This window comes from Sapajus apella, unplaced genomic scaffold, assembly GCF_009761245.1.
Source record: "Sapajus apella isolate SASKATOON/1434 unplaced genomic scaffold, GSC_monkey_1.0 scaffold4, whole genome shotgun sequence".
NCBI classification, from domain to species: Eukaryota; Metazoa; Chordata; class Mammalia; order Primates; family Cebidae; genus Sapajus; species Sapajus apella.
Genome location: NW_022436944.1, coordinates 7,481,643 through 7,502,983, shown reverse-complemented (window position 1 = coordinate 7,502,983; position 21,341 = coordinate 7,481,643). Strand labels below are relative to the sequence as shown.

General features: G+C 33.5%; 1 protein-coding gene across 5 annotated transcripts in view; it reads left to right on the top strand.

Moving 5' to 3' along the window:
* NMD3 (NMD3 ribosome export adaptor) overlaps window positions 1-21,341 on the top strand; it is a 150,346-nt gene that overhangs the window by 11,245 nt on the left and 117,760 nt on the right. For 3 of the 5 annotated variants that reach the window (XR_004263883.1, XR_004263876.1, XM_032261609.1), the window contains exons 6-16: window positions 918-1,046; window positions 1,336-1,426; window positions 4,285-4,363; window positions 4,900-4,996; window positions 6,488-6,605; window positions 7,645-7,790; window positions 11,373-11,485; window positions 12,281-12,353; window positions 14,157-14,263; window positions 14,937-15,007; window positions 15,495-15,605. Coding sequence is in view for 3 of the 5 variants with exons in the window: in XM_032261609.1 (XP_032117500.1) it covers window positions 918-1,046; window positions 1,336-1,426; window positions 4,285-4,363; window positions 4,900-4,996; window positions 6,488-6,605; window positions 7,645-7,790; window positions 11,373-11,485; window positions 12,281-12,353; window positions 14,157-14,263; window positions 14,937-15,007; window positions 15,495-15,605 (1,135 nt within the window). In the remaining 2 variants the exon portion in view is untranslated. Of the gene's footprint in view, window positions 1-917; window positions 1,047-1,335; window positions 1,427-4,284; window positions 4,364-4,899; window positions 4,997-6,487; window positions 6,606-7,644; window positions 7,791-11,372; window positions 11,486-12,280; window positions 12,354-14,156; window positions 14,264-14,936; window positions 15,008-15,494; window positions 17,010-17,482; window positions 17,633-21,341 lie in introns of those variants that run through there. The other 2 variants (XM_032261617.1, XM_032261607.1) reach the window with 2 other exon arrangements.

Here is a 21,341-nt window from a genome sequence, read left to right as displayed (position 1 = left end):
AGGTTGAATATCCCTTATCTGAAATGCTTGGGACCAGAAATATTTCAGATTTCGGATTTTGGAAGATTTGCATTATACTCACTGGTTGAGCATCCCTAATTCAAATACAAAATGTTCCGGTGAACATTTCCCTCGAGTGTCATTTAGAAACTCAAAATGTTTCAGATTTTGGAGCTGAAATTTCAGATTTGGGGTTTTTGGATTTGGAATGTTCAATCTATATTTTTAAAAAGCTTCCCATGTGATTTTTGATCAGCTATGTTTGGGAACAAAAATTTAATGAGCCCTTAATTTAAAGGAATATTTTCTTTTTGAGAAGTTTTCCTTATTTTTTTCTAGGATAGTTTGTCTATATAAACATATGCATAGGCTGGGCGTGGTGGCTCACACCTGTGATCCCAGCACTTGGGGAGGTCAAAGGTAGGCAGAACACTTGAGCCCAGGAGTTTGAGACCCCATCTCTACTAAAAACACGAAAGTCAGTCGGGCTTGGTGGCATGTGCCTGTAGTCCTAGCTACTCAGGAGCCTGAGGTGAGGGATTGCTCGAGTCCAGGAGGTGGAGATTGCAGTGAACCAAGATCGTGCTTCTGCACTTTAGCCTGGGCGACAGGCAGAATGAGACCCTGTCTCAAAAAAATTATATAGGTATGTAAAATATACACAGAATATTCCCACAACCACTTCAGCTAAAGGAAAATTTGAAATGGTAATCTAATAAATCTTAGGAATTAAATCTGTATACCTTTCTTGAAATAGTATAACTTATTTTTATGACTTTAAAGTTGAGGACAGTTGATTGATGTGCTCAAAGCATTAATGGAAAAAGTTTAAATATTAAAGGTTTTTCTTTTAAAGAAAATATTTGTTATTAAACAAAACCAAATGAATGAAGGAGTGTAATTGTTTTCTTTATCAGGTGATGAATGGTGCTATCCTTCAACAAGTGTTTGTGGTAGATTATGTTGTTCAGTCCCAAATGTGCGGAGATTGCCATAGAGTAGAAGCTAAGGATTTCTGGAAGGCTGTGATTCAAGTGAGGCAAAAGGTAATGATAGAAGATGATGAGTGAGTCCTATAACGTATGTTTCATCTATGTCAGTTATAAGACAGCTAGTAAAACCTCCTTCCCTTCTTTCTAAATCCTACAGGTACCAGGGATAGTCTAGATCCCTGAAGCATTCACCTTTGGAAATAGATCATTATTACATTTTAGATAATCTTTGAAGATCATTATTTGAAAAATCAGTATGCTGTATCTGTAGATGGTATGTGTGTGCTGTACCTATAAATGGCTTTTTGGGGGACAATTATTGATCAAATAATTTATATTTTAGACTTTGCACAAAAAAACTTTCTACTATCTGGAACAGTTAATTCTGAAATATGGAATGCATCAGAATACACTTCGTATCAAAGAGATTCATGGTGAGTTAAAATTTAAAAGCATTTGAAATGATGTCAGATTTTTATTTCAACTTGCCTAAGTAATCTTGTCTTTACTGATAACATCTGGATTAGTACTGTCTGAAAGAATTTTCTGTTAGGGGTAGGAAAAAAAAAAAACTTAGTTCTTTATTTGCACTGTCCAGTATGATAGTCACTAGCCACATGTGGCTGTTGAGTACTTGAAATGTGGCTAGAGCAACTGAGAAACAGAATTTTTAATTTTCTCCTAATGTCAGACATTTTTTTATGTTTCATACCCAAGTATAATTTTTTTTAAGGTTTCTGTTTGATAGATATGCATACATACTTCTGTTCAATCTTGTTCTCAGTTATGTGAGTGACACTGACAAAGAGTTAAAAAGCTTGCCTTCTTACCACGTAGCATTTAATTAACCTTTTGAAGTTTTTTAAGAACTTGACCATTAAGCTATCCAATTTGATATCTCTTAGAGGATGTCTTTTCAGTTTCTTTTATGATATTCATCTCTTAGGTATTCTACCCCTGGAGTCAATTTTAATAGCATTTTCCAAGAAAAGCCATTTCTTCTAGCTTTTTAGATTCTTGGCATAAAATAGAACATATTTATTATCATAATAAATCTCATTCACAACTATAGTTATGTCCTCTTTATTGTTCCTAATGTTTATCATTTCTTTTTTTTATTCACCTCCCCTTAGTTAGATTTGCCACTTTTATCTATTATGTTGGTTTTATCGGAAAATTATTTTTAGTTTTGTTTTAAACAATCTTATATTTTTCTTTGTCTTAATTTTGTTTTTATCACTGTAATTTATGACTTAAGTCATAAATTTTCTTCTGAGTACCATGTTGGGTTTGTAGCTGGTACTTATAGCTACCTTTTTCCACTGCCCATTGCACATTTTGTTTGTCATCAGCAAGCACTTCAGCTGTTTGATTCTTTTGGGTACATACTTAGATGTGGAATTACTGAGTTCTATGTTAAGTATATGTTTATGTATAAGAAACTGCCAAACTGCTTCAAAGTGGCTGTACCATTTTACATTCCTGCCAGCAATATTTCTCCATATCCTCCTCAACGCTTGTTACTATCTTTTTTGTTTATAGCTATTCTAGAGGGTGGTATGAAGTGGTACCTCATTTTGGTTTTAATTTCCATTTTGCTAATGACTAAAATGTTGAGCATATTCTGGATACAAGTCTCTTACTACGTATATTGTTTGCAGATATTTTCTCCAAAATCTCTAGTGCGTAGGAGAAAATTCACACTAGATATTCTTAAAATGGTGTCCTTTGAATTACAAAAGTTTTAAATTTTGATGAAGTCCAATTTATCACGTTTTTTCTTTTAATTGTGAGTATGGGAGTATGCTTAAGAACTGTTTGTCTAATCAAGGTCACAAAGATTTTCTCCTATGGTTTCTTTCAAATGTTTCATAGTTTTAGGTCTTATATATTTTTGTCTAACTCTTTTGAGTTAATTTTTGTGCAGAGTGTGAGATAAGTGTCTAAATTCATCTTTTTCTATGTGGATATTCTTTATCCCAATGAAAACTCTGTCCTTTCCTCTGTGAATGCCTTGGGTCTTCTGTCAAAGATCTATTGACTGTAAATGTAATGGTTTATTTCTAGAATCTCAAGTCTATTCCCATTGATCTATACATCTATCCTTAGGTTAGTATCATGCTGTCTTGAATACTTACCAAAGTTAGTGAGTTTTGATATTAAGTGTGTAATGTTCATTTTCTTAATTATTTTGGCTATTCTGGGTAATTTTAGTATTGGCTAGTCTGGTAATTATATTTAGCTGAGTTATTTGCAAGAATATTTTTAATATTTCTTAGGTAGATTTGCTTTTGGCTATTCCTTTCTTGATTCTTAGTGCTACTGCTTTGTGATGAGATAATGTTGTCTTTAGTAATTTCTACTGTTTGGGATTTATTAAAATCGTTTTATTTTTAAAATCTTAGCACAGGATTTGTTTTTTCTTCTTTCTTTTCTTCTTTTTCTTGAGATGGAATCTCTTGTCTCCCAGGCTGGAATGCAGTGGCACAATCTCAGCTCACTGCCACCTCGGCCTCCTGGGTTCAAGCAATTCTCTTGCCTGAGCCTCCTGAGTAGCTGGGATTATAGGAGCCCACCACTATGCCTGGCTAATTTTTATCTTTTTAGTGGAGACGGGTTCCACCATGTTGGCCAGGTTTGGTCTTGAACTCCTGACCCTAGGTGATCTGCCTGATTCAGCCTTCCAAAGTGCTGGGATTATAGGCATGAGCCACTGTACCTGGCCTGGTACATCATTTTTAAATGAATATTTTATGAATGTTTGAAAAAATATGTATTGTTTCTTAAAACTGTGTTATATAATCTCAGTTATCTCAGTCTTGATAGTTGGTTATTCAAGTTCTGTGAATTGTTACTATTTTTTGTCAATTTGATCATTTTGGTTTTGAGAGAGTCTTATTACTGTCCCTTACAATGATAGTATGTGTTAATATTTGTTAATTTTTTCTTTTTCTAGTAGTTTTTGTTTTCCATATCTCAAATTGTTTCCTGTTATCTTCTTGCTAGATTATTCCATTTATTACATAAAACAACTTTCTTTGTTCTTTGTTTTTCTCTCCCCCTTGGCCTGAGTTTTACTTTTTCTAGAATTAAAATTATGACTTCTCTTTTTATTTGCATTTACCTGATTTATTGTCTGTCATTTTGTCAAACAAGTCTTAAGTGATATCTCTAATCTTTTGTGACTACAATGTGTTTTCTAATAACTTGATTTTGTTAATTTATAATACAGTCATATTAGTAGAGGAGAATCCTATTTTTCAGAATTATTTTCGTATGGCTTTTTTTAAAGATGGCCTGGATTTTTATTATTCCTCAAAACAACATGCTCAGAAGATGGTCGAATTTCTTCAGTGTACAGTTCCCTGTAGGTATGTTTTGGACCTGAATGTGACTAAGTCTAAGGACCTGGGAATGGATGTGGGTCACACATATTCTTCAGGCTCAGACAACTTCTTATTTAAAGTTGTAGGAGAGATACTTATACAATCAGGAAGCGTATACTCGGTTAACCACCTATTCATGGAGGTGGTAGGACTTTGTGCTCCAAAGATGGGGAAATTTTCATAGCTGGAGTTTATATTAAAAGGTACTATTAGTGTGAACAAAGATTTGCAGTGGGCGTTAGTGTGGCTTTTAATAATGCTATATAGAAAGTAGATTGGTCTGAACAATGGCATGTTCTAGAGGTTTTTGGTAGATAAGGTTCAAAACAGGTAAGGCATAGTCAGAATGGTGAAGGTTTTAAAATGCAAGTGGAGGAAACTAGATTTTACCAGAGCAGGCATTAGGAAGCCATTTTAGATCTTGGAAATTGATGGTTTGATTTAATAAGAATTGATATTCCTGAGTCCATACAAGTTAATGACCTTTGTCTTTATATTACTACTAACTTTTTTCTTAATAGATACAAAGCATCACAAAGACTGATCTCTCAGGATATCCATAGTAACACATACAATTACAAAAGCACTTTTTCTGTGGAAATTGTTCCAATATGCAAGGTACTTTTTTTTTTTCATTGAATCCATATCTATAGAAGACTACAAGTAATTAGTTGGCTTATATGTAGTTTGTAGCTCCTGCTTTCTCTCTAGCGTTGGATAAAAATTGAGAATAAGTTCTTTAAGTGATTTCTGACATATTCAGCCTTGTTAAAAGATTTTTAAAAAAATTATGCTTATAATTATATATTGACAAACCTTTTATTTTGGTGTATTAAAATGAAAAGACCTAGGTACAGTTGATGAAAATCCATATTTCTTAAAATTTGTAATTCTATGAGCCTATATGATAGTTCAATGAAACTGAATAAAATAAATGATGTTAAAATCAATATTAGTGAGCCACTTTTTGGGACATGTACAAACAAGATTTTGGCAAGAAATTAATTAAAGAAAATTGTGAAAACGTGATCATAGAATCATGATTTTAAAACATAAGCTGAATAAAATATTTAAAAGTGTGTTATTTCATTTCATTGTACTAAGATAAAACCCTGCTTCAAAAATATGTATGAATTAAAATTCAATAAATAGTTATTGAGCATCTATTGTATAGAAAGCTGTGTACTGAGGATTGTATAATTACAGGTCTCTGCCATTTAAGAACTTCTATGTCAGTATTAAATCACTAAAAATGATAACTGCTATAATTTATTGTGACCATTCTACATATAGTTAATCTAGATACTTTAGTGTCTTTCACCTCATTCTTATCTCATAATAACTGAGATAAGCCTTACATATCATTTTGAAGATGAGGAAATTGAAGTTTGAGGAGATTAGACAACTTGCCCAAAGTTACATGATCACAAAATGATAAAGCTAGGATTTGCATCCACATCTGTGTCTCTAAAGCTTCAAGGCCACATTGCTATTTTATAGTATGTACTAGGGATGAAATGATAGCTTAAAATAGGGTCAGCAGACTTTCTCTGTAAAGGGCCAGATGGCAAATTTTTTAACTTTTAGGCAGAATACTCTTTTGCAGCTACCCAGCTTTACTGTTGTTGTGCAAAAGTAGCATGGATAATATGTAAATGAATATGTAAATGACAGCTGTCATTCCACCTCAGCCTCCCAAGTAGGTAGGCCCACAGGCATGCACCACCACGTTTGGCTAATTAAAAAAAAAAAAAATTGTGGAGACAAGGTCTCCATATGTTGTCCAGGCTAGACTTGAACTCCTGGGCACAAGCAATTCTTTTACACTGTCTTCCCAAATTGCTGGGATTACAGGAGTGAGCCACCGCATGCTCAGCCAGGGTTTCTTAAAGCATTATTATTAAGACAAAATGCCTGTCATTAGAGAGAATAGATTATTTTCAGTTTCATTAAGGTCTGATTCTTTTCTTTAGTCTCTCTATTGATTGATAGAATTAAAAATAATGTTTTGGTTGGTCAAGTGCAGTTGGATTGGGTTTACATTGGTGAATGTTTATTGGACCATTATTTAGGATATGCCTTATTCTAAATGTTTGTTCTTATGCCTAGGATAATGTTGTCTGTCTGTCTTCAAAACTGGCACAAAGCCTGGGAAATATGAACCAGATTTGTGTATGTATTCGAGTAACCAGTGCCATTCATCTCATTGATCCAAACACCCTACAAGGTAAATTCTAGAAATGATTTGCCTTGACAATTTTGTTCTATATGCCAAGCAATAATTATAATTCACCCTGTTAATTTTTCAGGCATTCTTGCTAATGTTTTGAAAGGCTAGTTAAAATTTGTGCTATTGTTTAATCCAAAACACTGTGGATTACAAAGCTTTGATTACTTTTATATTTTTCATTTATGGAAACGATTCTGTTAATTTTTACAAATGTAGTGATTTATTCCATTAATTTTTACCGAAATTGACTTATTTACCTCATTGAATTTTTGTGACTGTTTATTTCAGTCTATTGCCAAAATTTGGTGTCTAGCAGTTACTTTAAATTTTGGAACATTTGACTTTTTGTGGCCTAGTGGAACATTTAATTTGAAAATGAATTTTAACCAGTTTTGTTATTATTATAGATCTCTTTTTAACATTCTCTTTATATAATATGTTATTTTTTGAAGACGACCACATTTTGGTAGGTATCTTAGTATTTGGATGTACCTCCTACTTGATCTTTTTCATACATTTTCTGTAATTTAAGTTTCCTTTATTAAGAAAATGTGTTCGTTTTGATATTTTTCTGGAAAGTCATTCATTGTCTTTATCAGTTAGGATTCATAAGTTAAAGATCTTGCAATATTGGGATGGACAGTCTTTATCTGTTTGGTAGAACTAGTCTTTATTCCCCATAAACTCAGCAGCTAAGATGACAGATAAGTTTCTAAAATAAAGTGCCAGCACATGAAACAACTGTACCACTGATTGATTGGATCTTATCTTATTTAATAGGCTCTTAGCCATGTGGCATTCTGATTATAGTAACTATTTAAGATATGTTTGACATCTGATATATTTTTCTTGTTCTTTGAGAAGCTTGGGGTTGGTTTATAGGAATACATGATGACCCTAAGGAGTGAGTTAACACTAGTTCTGTTGATCTGCCGCTTCCTAGTTGGTATCTATGAGTTTCTTCTTAGTTAATACATTTGATGACTCTGAAATATGTAATTTTTCATATATTTTTGTGTTCTATCCTTATTTTTAGTTGCAGATGTTGATGGGAGCACTTTCTGGAGTCACCCTTTCAACAGTTTATGTCATCCCAAACAGCTAGAGGAGTTTATTGTGATGGATTGCAGCATAGTCCGAAATATAAAACGAAGTGCAGGTGCTGGAATGATATCAAAAAAGGTGAGCTGCATCCTGCCTGCCAGTGTTTTGTTTTTTTTCCCTCAGTTATTATTGTTTCAGTCCTGCTTTAAAAAAAAACATGCTGGTGATTCCACAGTATGGAATATAAACCTAGCACCACATTAGGAAAAAACATTTTTAAAATTTTGTCTTTTTAACATGTGGTCATTGTGGAAATTATTAGACTTAGACTGTTAATTTATTCTCTTTTGTGTTGGAAAAATCTTTTAAATGTTTACTCCATTATTAAAAAAAAGAAGCATTTCTTTGCATTGTTTTTGTAGGAGGAGGACCTTTATTTTTGTAGTGGTTATCTTGACTTTTAAAAAGTCAAATACTAACTACTATATACTAACTACTATATACTAAATACCAAATGCTAACTACTTCAGTGTGCATCTCTCACACATAGGAATATTTTTCTACATAATGAAAATATTGTTACTGTACCTATAAAACATACAGTTGATATAGTATTCCCCTGTTATCCATGGGAATGTATTCCAAGACTCGTAGTGGATTTTTGAAATCACAATAGTACCAAACTCTATGTGTATTGTTTTTTCTTATATATACTTACCTATGATAAAGTTTAATTTATAAATTAGGAACAGTAAGAGATTAACAACAATAATAATAAAAGAGACCAGTTATAACAATATACTGTAATAAAAGTTATGTGAATGTAATCTCTTTCTCAAAGTTACCTAATTCTACCCTACTCACCTATTTTTGCATAGTGATTAATTATGGGCAGATAAAACCTTTGAAAGTGAAACTCTGGATAAGGGGGGGATTACCGTATTCAGATTTCCTCATTTGTCCCAAAAGAGTCTTTTATGCTTTGTTCAAACAGGTATTCAATTGGAGACCACACATTAAATGGGAATATTATACATTTTACATCTTTTATTTAATAATAGTCCTCTTTTTTTTTCTTTTATTGGTTATGATACCAACTTCCGTAGACAACTAGCACATTTATTTTATAGAATATGCCACCTTCTAAATCTGTCTTCTTGTCTCCTCATGATGTCACTTAACTTGTTTCTTAATTTCTTGTATTTCCTCTAAACTGGAAAGTTGATCTAAAGGTTTGGTTACATTTAGGTTAAATTTCTCTTGCCAGAATATTTCAGAGATGAAGCTGTGTACTTATTATGATACCACATCAAGAGACAAGTAATGTCTGACTGTTTCACTTGTTAATATAGTGATAGTCAGATTCCTCCATTATAATGTTATGATTTTTTTTTTCTACTGACCAGCAAGCCATCTGTGACTCAATACTATAATAATATGCAAGTGTTGAGTTCCTGTTATCTCTTTTTCTTCTGGCTTTAGCATCTGTTGATAATTCTTACCCAAATTATTTTATTTAGGGTTACAAAATGGTGAATTTTCTGTTTCTATTCTACATGTATTAGCTGTCATTCTTAAGGAAGAGCTTTTCATTATTAACTAAGGGCTATGTAGCTTTCCTGAAATGCTCTTCTGCATACATTCTTTAAATTAATTAATTTTAGGCATGATCTTGCCTTGTTGTTGGGCTGAAGTGTAGTGTGGCTTCATAGCTCACTGCAGCCTCAAACTCCCAAACTCAAGTGATCCTCCTGCCTCAGCCTCCTATGTAGCTGGGACCACAAGTGTGTGCCACCATGCCCAGCTAATTTTTGGATTTCTTTGTGGAGATGGGGTCTCCATGTTATTCAGGCTGGTCTCAAACTCCTGGGCTCAAGCAATCCTCTTCCCTTGGCCTCCCAGAGTGTTGGGATTACAGGCGTGAGCCATGTCACTCAGCCTGTGCATAAATTAATTCTTATAGCAAATATTTTCAGAGTAAAGAGTTGATCTAGCAGTCATTTTCAGTGGTGAAAATTAGTTTAGCTGTGCATTTGGTGGTGTTTCTCTTTGTGATTATCGTTATGATATATGAAGTATATTATATATTTACTATATTTTCTTATCCTCTCTGTCTTTTCCTTTTTTTTTTTTTTTATTTTAAAGAAACAAATTCTCATTCTGTCTCTCAGAGCTGGAGTTCATTGGTGTGATCATAGGTCACTATAACCTTGATCTTACCACCTTAGCTTACTGCCACACCTGTCTAATTTTTATTTTTTAATTTTTTGTAGAGTCTTGCTATGTTTTTCAGGCTGATCTCAAACCCCTGGCGTTAAGCAATCCTCTTGCCTTCCTTATAGGCATGAGCATGAGTGCTTGGCCTTTCCTTTCTTTTCTTAAAATCCTCCTTCAGAATGGTTCCTATGTTCCTTTGATGTGACTTTCCTAGCCTTTGAAAGCATCCTTGATTTCTGGCACAACACGGAAATTCTGGTGTTCCAAAATCACGTGTATGATTTCTAACCCATATCTGAAATCAAGTTGTTTCTTCACAGATGCAAGTCTGGCTTCTTTTAATGTGAAATAGTATCTAGAGACTCCCAGGGTACTCTGTGTGTGTGTGTGTGTGTGTGTTAATAATGCTTCTGGAGACAAAAATAATTTGTGGTACTTGGAAGAAATCGGTAGAAATGGAAGACAGATGACTTTCTACATTTTATTTAAAAATTAAGTTAATATAGTTAAGGACAAACTTTCATTTATGATAAATGTAGAACACGACTCTTCTCAGGCAGATATAAAACCAGATATTATATTTTCTTGTTTTTTTTTTTTAAAAAATAGCTAGGACAGGTTAATAAGTTTACAAGCAGAAGCAGTCTAATAGCTGGAAAATAAATCCTGTTAAATAAAATTTAGTCTCCAGTAATTGACTTTTCTTTTGCAGTTCTTAAATCTGAGACTTGTCTTTTATTTTAGTTTCTCTTTCCACTCCACTTCTTATCTTTTTTATTTCCTTTTCTTTTACCAACTGCAATAAGAAGCATTGATTCTTTTTATAACTTTGAGATCCTTAATTTTATTTATAACTCTAAATATTTTGCTCTTAATCTCACTTCACTTCATCTTTGTTAAAGGTATTGGCGTTTTGGAAAGAGAATTAATAGTTTTCTTAAAAAATTCAAACTTGGGGTGTTGTTTCTGCAACAAATATATATATGAATGATTGTACTTTACACTAGTAAATACCCAAAAAATTAATTTGATAAAGATTTGGCTTCTCTAATGGTTTACTACTAGGATTTCTAGGCTGTTTTGTCTGAACACTGTGTCAAGCAAGAGTTTGCTTGGAATACTTTCTTGATTTAAGATTCTCCTACCTTTTCAGTTATTTTGTTTACTCTGTATTGGCCCATCTTCCTGTGAAAACATTTCTTTTGAAAATTATACTTTTTTTTTTTTTTAGGGACATTGTTAATGTTTTATAAAAGTCTTGAATAAAATCTTAGAAAAAGTCAACGATTTATTTTTATGAATTGCTTGTGAGTCTTTCTATACTCATGATTCAGTAATTTGTTAATTTTGACAGTGTTTCAAAACATATCAGAAAAATTAAAAAAAAATTTTCTCTCTTTAAAAATTAGAAAACCAAAAATCAATGTTGTATTTAACTTTTCTCTGAGATGCTTTTAGAGTTATGCTTAGATTATTGAAGAGTGCATTTTCTTTCCTCTTAAGCATACCCTCGGGGAAGTTTGGGTACAGAAGACATCTGAAATGAATACAGATAAACAGTATTTTTGTCGTACTCATTTGGGACATCTTCTAAATCCTGGAGACCTGGTGTTAGGGTTTGTATTATTTCAGATTTTAAACTGCCAATTAGGGTTGCAAATTTTCTTTGGGAACTAGCGAAACTACCTTAAATACTAACATCATTTATTCCAAAAAGATCGAAGGGTTCTTAGGAGCCTTATAACTCATTTTATTGTTGATAACTATGGATTGGACAGAAGCCCATAGTTACTCCATTTTGATCATAATCTTAAAGAGTAATTTGTTCTAAGATTTTGTTAATTGAACCTTGAAGTTGTATGGTTAGATCCATATTTAGAGCTTCTTTTGCAGATTGGATCGTTTTTTATTGTGTATTTGCCACTGCTCAGACAACTCCCTTTTAAGATATGGCAACCATGTATACAGAGGGCTTACAAAGGCATAGATCAGTTCTTTCTGAATCAGAGCTTATCAGTGAGTGTGTGATTAAACTCTCAAATATTACTTTTGCTTTTGGGATTTTAGCTTATTAGAGAATGAGTTTTTTGTTGTTATTGTTTTGTTTAAAATAAACTAGAAGGAAGTATCTAACTGAATTCTAAAGTTGGACTGATATATAAGCCTGTTTCGCCTCTTTTACAAATGTATGGCAAGGCGGACAATAATTGATTATAGGCGAAACTCAGAGTTCCTTATTATCTTGACCAGCATCTGCAGAAGCATGTTTATTGTATAATAAATGACAGAACTTTTAAAGTGGGAAGCATGTTGAATGTTTGATTTTTAGGAAGTTTTAGGTGATATCCATAAAATAAAAAGTTACACACAAAGGGTAAATGGTCATTAAGTTTTCATTGTTTACATTTCAGGTTTGATTTGGCCAACTGTAACTTAAATGATGAGCATGTCAACAAAATGAACTCAGATAGAGTTCCAGATGTGGTAAGGCTTTAGATTTTTTTCTTTTTTCTTGTGTTAAAGAGGATGAATGTAACTCTTAGGGGTAAGAGGTATCACACTTTTGAAAATAACACATCAATTTAGAGATTTTTGAACCTGCAGATAAGGCATAATAGTAAAAGTCTTCATTTTGTTTTTTTTTAAGAAACAGGAGTCTTGCTCTATTGTCCAGGCTTGTGTGCAGTGTCATCATCACTCACTGCAGCCTCAAACCTCTGAGCTCAAATAATCCTCCCATCTCAGCCTCCTGAGTAGCTGAGACTATAGGCACATGCCACCACTCCCAGCTAATGTTTAAAATCGTTTTGTGGAGACGGGGTCTTGTTATGTTGCTCAGGCTGCTCTCGAAACCCTGACTTCAAGTGACCTCCCACCTCAGCCTCCCAAGTAGCTGGGATTACAGGTGTCACCTGTCATGCATGCCTGGCTTCATTTTAAATAATTTTTCTTCATGGGGTAAATCCAAGATATATTGTGATTTTTTTTGTTGTTGTTGTTCCTCTTCTAATCACTTTTCATTGTCAAAATACCTGATATTATCTGTAGGGCAAAATTAAATTTAGCTGGGCACAGTGGCTCACACCTGTAATCCTAGCACTCTGGGAGGCTGAGGTGGGTGGATTGCCTTAGCTCAGGAGTTTGAGACCAACCTGGGCAACACAGCGAAACCCTGTCTTTACTAAAATGCAAAAAAATTAGCCTGGCCTGATTGCATGGACCTGTAGTCCCAGCTACTCAGAAGGCTGAGGCAGGAGAATTGCGTAAACCCAAGGTGGAGGTTGCTGTGAGCCAAGATGTACTTCAGTCTGGGTGACAGAGCGAGACTCTGTCTCAAATAAATAAACAAATAAATACCTAAAAATGATGACATTTAGCATTCAGGTTCATTTTTATTAGGCTCACTTTGTTTCATGTATATTATTCAGTTAAAAAGGCATTTAGAGTTAAGACTGTTATTCAAAGCTGCATATAATGTCAGTGAAAAATAATCTTCTCAGTCTCAAGTCTTAGAAAAGACTATTCTGAAAAATCTGTTAAGACTGCGGATGAAGTTAGTATGAAAGACCCTGCCTCCTACTTGCTTAATCTTTTAGAATAAACATTGATTTCTTTAGCAGTGATTAAAAAAAAAAAAAATAGAGCCATGGCAAATCAAGGATTCTGACCACCTGACCAGTTGTGCTTTTATTAGTTGATAAATTAGGAATAACAGCATAGTTGGAGTGTAAGTCTAAATAGTTACTTCTAACAAGGTCATAAGAGGAGATCATGGCAATCTTACAAGATTTTGTGTTTTGTAAAGTATTTTCATTTATTCATTCCATAATTTAAACAAGTGTTCTAAGATATGTTGTTGTCAAAGTTATATATAGTTCTGTAAATGTTTATTGGTGGAAATAAGAGAGAGAAAAAGTATCTGCTTGTGATGTTCAGAATGATTTATATGAATAGTAGCTGAAAAGGAGGTTTGTGTTAAAAGAAAACTGCAGTTTTTGTTGTTAAGTAGTATTCAGTCACTGAAAAATGTAGTTAGTAAATTTTACCAATTATACAAATAATGCTTGAATGCATTCTCATAAAAAGTTAAATACATGGAAAAAAATTTTAAAAGTCTTCTTAACATTGCCTCTATCCCTACTCCTTTCTCTTGAGGTGTAACCACTGTTATTAGTTTGGTGACTTCTCTGGCATTCCCATTACCTTTCATTTTTTAGCTTTATTGAACTTTGTGGCCTTACAGTATAGTTCCCATTCTTTATAACTTTACAAATATTTCTCTTACAGGTATTAATCAAGAAGAGCTATGACCGGACCAAACGTCAGCGTCGTAGAAACTGGAAATTGAAAGAGCTTGAAAGAGAAAGAGAAAACATGGATACAGATGATGAAAGGTCTCACTTTTCTTTAAATCTCTTATGTCGTCTCAAAGGAAATCTTTATGATAAATACTTTTATGTTATAAAGAAATAGACATTACACAATTGATCTTTTCACTCAATATTAATCTTAGATTCTAATCAAGGTATTAATGGAATCAGTATAAGATGCTGTAAAGACATTTAACACAGATTTAGTAATTATTTATTGGTTTATGACCTAATTGTAGTGTTAATGTAAACAATTCATTTGAAAAGCTAAAAGATAGTCATACTTTGCTTAGCAATGGGCGTACCTTCTGAGAAATGCATCATTAGGTGATTTTGTTGTGTTAGCATCATAGAGTATATGGCACATCACTTTATAATAATTACCTTATGAATATCACAGATTGTAAATGAGTACTTACAGCTTGAGATAAAAAGGAACAGCTAATTGATGCCAAGTGTGTTATTTCTTAAATAATTTAAGCAGAAATGAAGACAGTGTTCTAAAACAGTTTATTGGATGATTCAAAAAGTGGCTTTAATGACAGTGAAGATGCTGATGTCTAAAAAAAAAGCAGAGTTTATATAATATTGTTTCATGAAATGTGAGTGGGAAACAGCAGTTTACATAGTTCTTAAGATGAAGAAAATAATAACTGTATATTTTTGGTGATAAAATATTTAAATGTTTATTTTATAGGCAATACCAAGATTTTCTTGAAGATCTTGAAGAAGATGAGACAATTAGAAAAAATGTCAACATTTACAGAGGTTGGGGTTCTAAGAGTATTTAAGTTACTTGGGGTTCTAAGAGTATTTAAGTTACTTGTTCTGTACATAAATATAGTTTCCAGTATGAATATTTTGGTGTCTTAAGCTTTGATTCTCATAAATGTGTTTAATTTATGCAACCACTCTAGTCAGACTTACACCAAAAAAACTTCTGAAACAGTAAATAAAACTTAGTAAAATACTGTTTTCTATATTACAGTTAATATTATTTGCATCCTAGCTTGATCCCTTAAGTTGCTCCTCCTGTAGTGGTGGAAGTATATTCATACAGTTATTCAATTCATTCGTTCAGTGAATATAATTTGGATGCCTGCTATAAGAGACAAGAGCTTCTGACATAATATAGTTACATAATAATAATAATAAAGAAGGTAGATATTTGTATACTTTCAAAATGTACTTATTTAATACTTTGTGTACGTATAAATACTTTGTATTTATTTTATTCTCTTTGTATTTTTCGTAGATTCTACCATCCCTGTGGAAAGTGACACAGATGATGAAGGAGCACCTCGAATTAGTCTGGCTGAGATGCTTGAAGACCTTCATATTTCCCAAGATGCTACTGGTGAAGAAGGTACATCAATGATGACATAATGAGTTGTTGTAGACTGTTTCCACATACGTGGGCTTAAGAATTTGGACAAGATTACCTTAAAAGTGTCTCCCATCTATGCCTCCAGATTTCAAGAGGAGAAATTTAGTTTTAAAACTGAATAAACATGATTGTTTTGATTGCTCACTCAAAGCACTGAAAAGATAGACGGCTTTGAAGTTTTAGATAATAAAAGGTAATGAAGAATGGAATTATTATTAATATTTAGGTTATTTTACATGTGGAATTTTATCACTGTGCTTTTTTTATATGAGGCATTCTAGTATATTCACATAGTATAGTACTCTGGATGTAAAAGCTCAAAAATTGTGATTCCTTGGACATTCACTAAATCTTCAAGCAAAACACCTTTTTACATTCATCTTTTCGTTGTTACTTTAGTGAAAGGCCATATGAAGAATGGTTTTTAATATTGACTTGTTACTTTGATCCACTTTACATCATTTTTATGTTCTTGAGGTAGGGAAATTAGCGTTCATTATCACTGGACATTCAGGAGGCAAGTCAATCTTTTTATTTCCTTATAAAATTAATATCTTCAAAAGCTGTTAAACAGAAGGTTATCTAATTTTTATGGCAGTAGAAGGAAATTTATTTTAAATATTTGTAGATTTTGTAGCAAATAGAGGCTCGTTATTTAAAGGTTAAATAACAATTTGTTCTTTTGTTATTTTTGCCAGTTTAGGTCAGTAGCTGCTTATGTCATATAAATGTTTTCCTACCACATCAAAAATGTTGCTTTTAAAATTTTTGTTTATAAATTGAGAAGGAAGGAATTTTCTCTCTGTGAGTTTCTATCATTGAACACATCACCATCAAAAAGAATATTAGAATCCAGCATGAAGATAATGACTAATAAAAATGAGTCACATACTTTATAAAACCATTAATCAGATTTGAATGAGAAATGCTTTCCACACCCTTGAAAGAAAAACTATGGCTTGAGTTTTAAAGTGTTCCAAGAATGAAATATTAAGATCCTATTTCTACAAGCAAGATCAGACTTAACTAAGTATGCCACAACTAAGAGCTAATTCGTTCATTATATGTGTGCCACTAAATAAAGAGATTGAGCAAGTGCCACTGTGTGAAACATTTTTCTTTTTTTAATATTGGACTCCCCAAATTTGAAGTTAGGAAGAAAGGCCTAAATTTTCTATAGAGGCTTCTTTTCTGTCTTCATATTTTGTTAAAATTGTGGATCTAAAAGCCATATCCTATCTTTGGTGGTGGCCTAGTAGGAATGGCTTGTCCTAGTTCTTCAAAGGTAAGCTTGACAAAAGCAAGTTCTCACTGGTGGTCTGTGTTTACCTCTTCTATGTCAAGATATTTTAAAGCATGAAAATAAAACCATTCTTGCCTTTTTCCATGTGTTTGAAATGGTTGCATCGGTGTCGTATTTATATGAGAAAGTATCTTAGGCAATTTTCCAAAGTAGAATTGTTAATGTTATTTAAGTACTTGTATAATTTTCCCACTGAAAAATGTAGTTTCCCACTAACCTTATTTAGTCTTATTTATTTAGTCTTACTCATTTTGATGCTCAATAAGTATTGAAACTTCTTGGTTGAAAGATGTGACAAGGCAAACGAATGTAGCTAAGAGAAACGCTGTCATCGAGAGCTTGCACAAAGTTAAATAACGTTGATTAATCTACCATAGTATGGTATGGTTCCCATACTCAAGAGACTTGTGGGTCCCCCAGTATTCTTAATCATGTCCCAAAGTTGTTATGACTTGGGAAGGCTGGTATTAATCAAATGTACAAGAACATGATTTATAACCAGTTTATAAATACAACTAATTTACAAGTCAGTATGATCATTATTTTTTTGTAGCCAGATCTGGATTTGAAGCTGCTGATTTAGAGTCAAAAGTCACTGATGGGCCAGGCACAGTAGCTCACTCCTGTAAACCCAGCACTTTGGGAGGCCAAGGAGGGCGGATCCCTTGAGTCCAGGAGTTCAAGACCAGCCTGGCCAACATAGCAAAGCCCCATCTCTTAAAATTACAAATATTAGCTGGGCATGGCAGTGTGCACCTGTAGTCCCAGCTACTTGGAAGGCTAAGGCAGGAGAATCATTTGAACCCAAGAGGCCGAGGATGCAGTGAGTCAAGATCTCACCACTGCACTCCAGCCTGGGTGACAGAGTGAGACTCTGTACCCTCCACACCCTCAATAAAGTTACTGATGAGCAAGAAAAGTTGAGGGGTAGAGCTGCTTGTGTAATTGAGATGTTTAACAGCATCAAGCTAAGTCCTTGCCACAGTAGAACCCAGAAGCTCTGGGCTGTTTGCCAGGAGATGCCTCCCTGGTCAGTACTTAGTACCAGAGTTTTCCTAGACTCTTTAATTTTAGTAAATGCGTTCACATTGAGTCAGTCCTTGCATAACTAGGTATGTTATTTCCAGCCCAAGGAATGTTATTTATCCATAATTTCAGACTTACAGAAAGGTTGCAAGAATTCCTGGATACCATTTGCCCACATTTGCCAAATGTAAACATTTTACCTCATTTGCTTTCTTTCCCCTTCTCACTAATTATTTTTTCCTAAACCATTTAAGAGTAAAATGCAGACATGATGCGTCTTTATCTTCTAAATATTTCAGTGTTCCCTCCACCCAAAAAACAAGGAATTCTTGAATCATAGTGTAGTGATCACTATCAGAAAATTGACACAAAACCGATATCTAATTGATAGACCATATTGAGATGTCAATTATCCCAATAAAGTCCTTAATAAAAATAGTAAATCTAAGATTGTGTGTTGTATTAGGTTCTCATATCTCTTCAGTCTTCTTTAATCTGGACCAGTTCTGAGTGTAATGTTTTATGTAATTGACATTTTTGAAGAGTCCCAGTCAGTTGTTTTGTAGAGTGACCTCAATTTGGGTTTGTCTGATGCTTTTTCATGATTAATTTTAGGTTATGTCCTTTTGGTAGGACTATGCCAGGAGTGATGCCAAATTCTCAATGCATAGAATCAGGAAGCATGTGCTGTTGATTAGTCCAGATGTTCCCAAACTTGGTTATTTGTTGGTTTTCTGTTATAAGGAAGAGCTCTTTTTTCGTATATTTACTTGTTCATTTGTTTTTCATGTCATTGTGGACTCTTGAATTTTTACTTTAATACAATGGGATTTAGCCCTTTGTAATTGTTATTTTTACTTAATTTAAAAAAAATATTTTCAGTGTACAGACAGTGAAATGTCTTTTTGATGTACAGATCTATAATTTTTAACACATAGGTCATGTAATTACTACAGTCCAATTATAGAACAGTTCTATCACATCCACCCCCAAAAAATTCCATGTTTTTGTTTTTGTTTTTCTCCAAATCCTTCCATCCTTAACCCCTGGCAACTTTTGATCTGTTCTCTGACTTCATAGTTGCTTTTTCCAAAATATATAAATGAAATCGTACAGGATGTAACCTTTTAAGTTTGGTTTCTTTCACTCAGCATGGTGCACTTGTGATTCATGTAAGGTGATGTGTAAATCAAAGTGGGTTCCTTTTTATTTCTGAGTAATATTGCAGGGTGTGTGTGTGTGTGTGTATGTGTGTGTGTATAAATACATACCACAGTTTATCCATTCCTATGTTAAGGTATGTTTGAGTTTCTAGTTTTTGCTGATTAGGAGTAAAGCTGCTATGAACATTTCTGTACAGGTTTTTATTTTACTTGGGTAAATAACTAGGAGTGGGATTGTTGGCTCCTATAGTTAAGTGTATATTTAACTTTGTAGAAACCTGCCAAACTGTTTTCCAAAGTGGCTTGTGCCACTGTGCTTTCTCACCAGCAGTGTATGGGAGTTTCATTTACTCTTCCTTGTCATTTTTTGGTGGTGTCAGTTTAAAAAAGAAGCCATCCAGATATAGGTGGATGGTGTTGCCTTTTTGTGATTTTAATTTGCATTTCCATACTGGCCAATAATGGTGAACACCTTTTCATGTGCTTATCTGTTATGTATATCTTTTTGTCAGTAAAATGGCTGTTCAAATCTTTCATCTGTTTTTAAGAATTGGGTTGTGTTTTAGTTGGTGTTGCTGTAACAGAATACCATAGACTAGGTAGCTTATTAAAAAAGCAAACAATCTTTTCACAGTTGTGGAGGCTAGGAAGTCTGAGATCAGGGTGCTAGCTAGCATGGTCAGATTCTCATGAGAGCCCTCTTCGTGGTTTGCACATATGTGGCTATTTCTTGCCATCTTCTCACATAGCAGAGGGAGAGCTCTCTAGAATCTCTCATCCCTTTGTAAGAGCACTAAGCCCATCAATAAGGGCTCCACTTTCATGACCTAGTTAATTACCTCTTAATGACCCACCTCCTAATGCCATCATATTAGATATTAGGGTGTCAACATATCAATTTTGGGGCAACATAAACATCCAATCCATAGCAGATTGGTGGTTTTCTTGTTGTTTTTATTTTGATGTTAATATTGTTCCAGAATTGGCCAGTGGGTACCCCTTCAAGCTGGGGCTTACGTCCTTTTGACAGGTGCTTCTCCATATTTGATCTTATTCATGGATGCTGATAAAAGTTTTTGGGCAGGATTTGAATTTTTCTTGTTCAGGCCTCACATGTAATCTACTCTTCTTAGCTTATTTTGCATCATGAGGAGCCAATATACTTAAAAATAGGGCAGTTTGAGTTGAGTCATCTGTGATTTAAGGAATCATGAAATGGCTTTATAAAAAAAACACTCATGTCAGTGTTATGCGTTCTCAGCTTATCAGTTCTGTCACATGCTTGATCAGTGTGGGGTAGTTAGCCTTGATGATGGCAAGAAATCAGTCTAGGTATCTTTCTGTACTTCAAAATAATGTGATAAGAAAATTCAATTTTAGTTGATTGACTTGATACATTTTGAAAACTGCCTTATTGTCTACGGAAGAGACATGATTCATAGTGTAGTCTGACAAAACAAGTTTTCTAGTAATTAAAGGTTGTTTGGAATAGGTTGGGCAGCTGCTATGTTTCTGCAGCAATGTTGCTTATGTTGTTTTAACTGATGGCAGTTTTATTTTGTTTTTGTTGGAGTCAGCACTGCAGTGCTGCCTGTCACACATTTTCCTTCTGACACAGTTTCACATAAATATGGTCTTCATCACCTGCTTTACAGCATTGTTGTGAAGTACTTTAAGATAAAATATGTACTAGAACTAGTTTATTAAGTGCTAGACGATTCTTGGGAGGGTGTATGATGAAAATGAAAGTGTTTTGGAATCATCTTACCTGTCACTAGCTATATGACTGAAACTTTCTGAACATCTATTTCTAGTTTTTTTTAAGGGCATAATATTGTTCACTACGTAGAAGATTGCTAAAATTCTTAGCATAGTCAGTATGCAACAAATTGTAATTCAATAGTATCTGCTTTTAAAATTTATAAACAGTTTTAGTGTTTAGTATTTAAACAAGTTGAGAAATGACTTGTTAATTGTTTCATTCTGTATGCATGCACGTTTTAGAGCAGCATAGAGTTTGTTCTAGAAAATTGATATGGTATAGGGAACGATAAAGACAAAACTAGAAATTACCCATAACCTACCACAGGGATTCACTGTTAACATTTTGATATTTTTGTTTTTTAACACACTTTATTTTCTATTTAATTTTACAGTTACAGAAAAATTAAGGAAACAGTATAGGGAATTCCCATATTCTCATGCCTGGTTTTCCCTATTAAC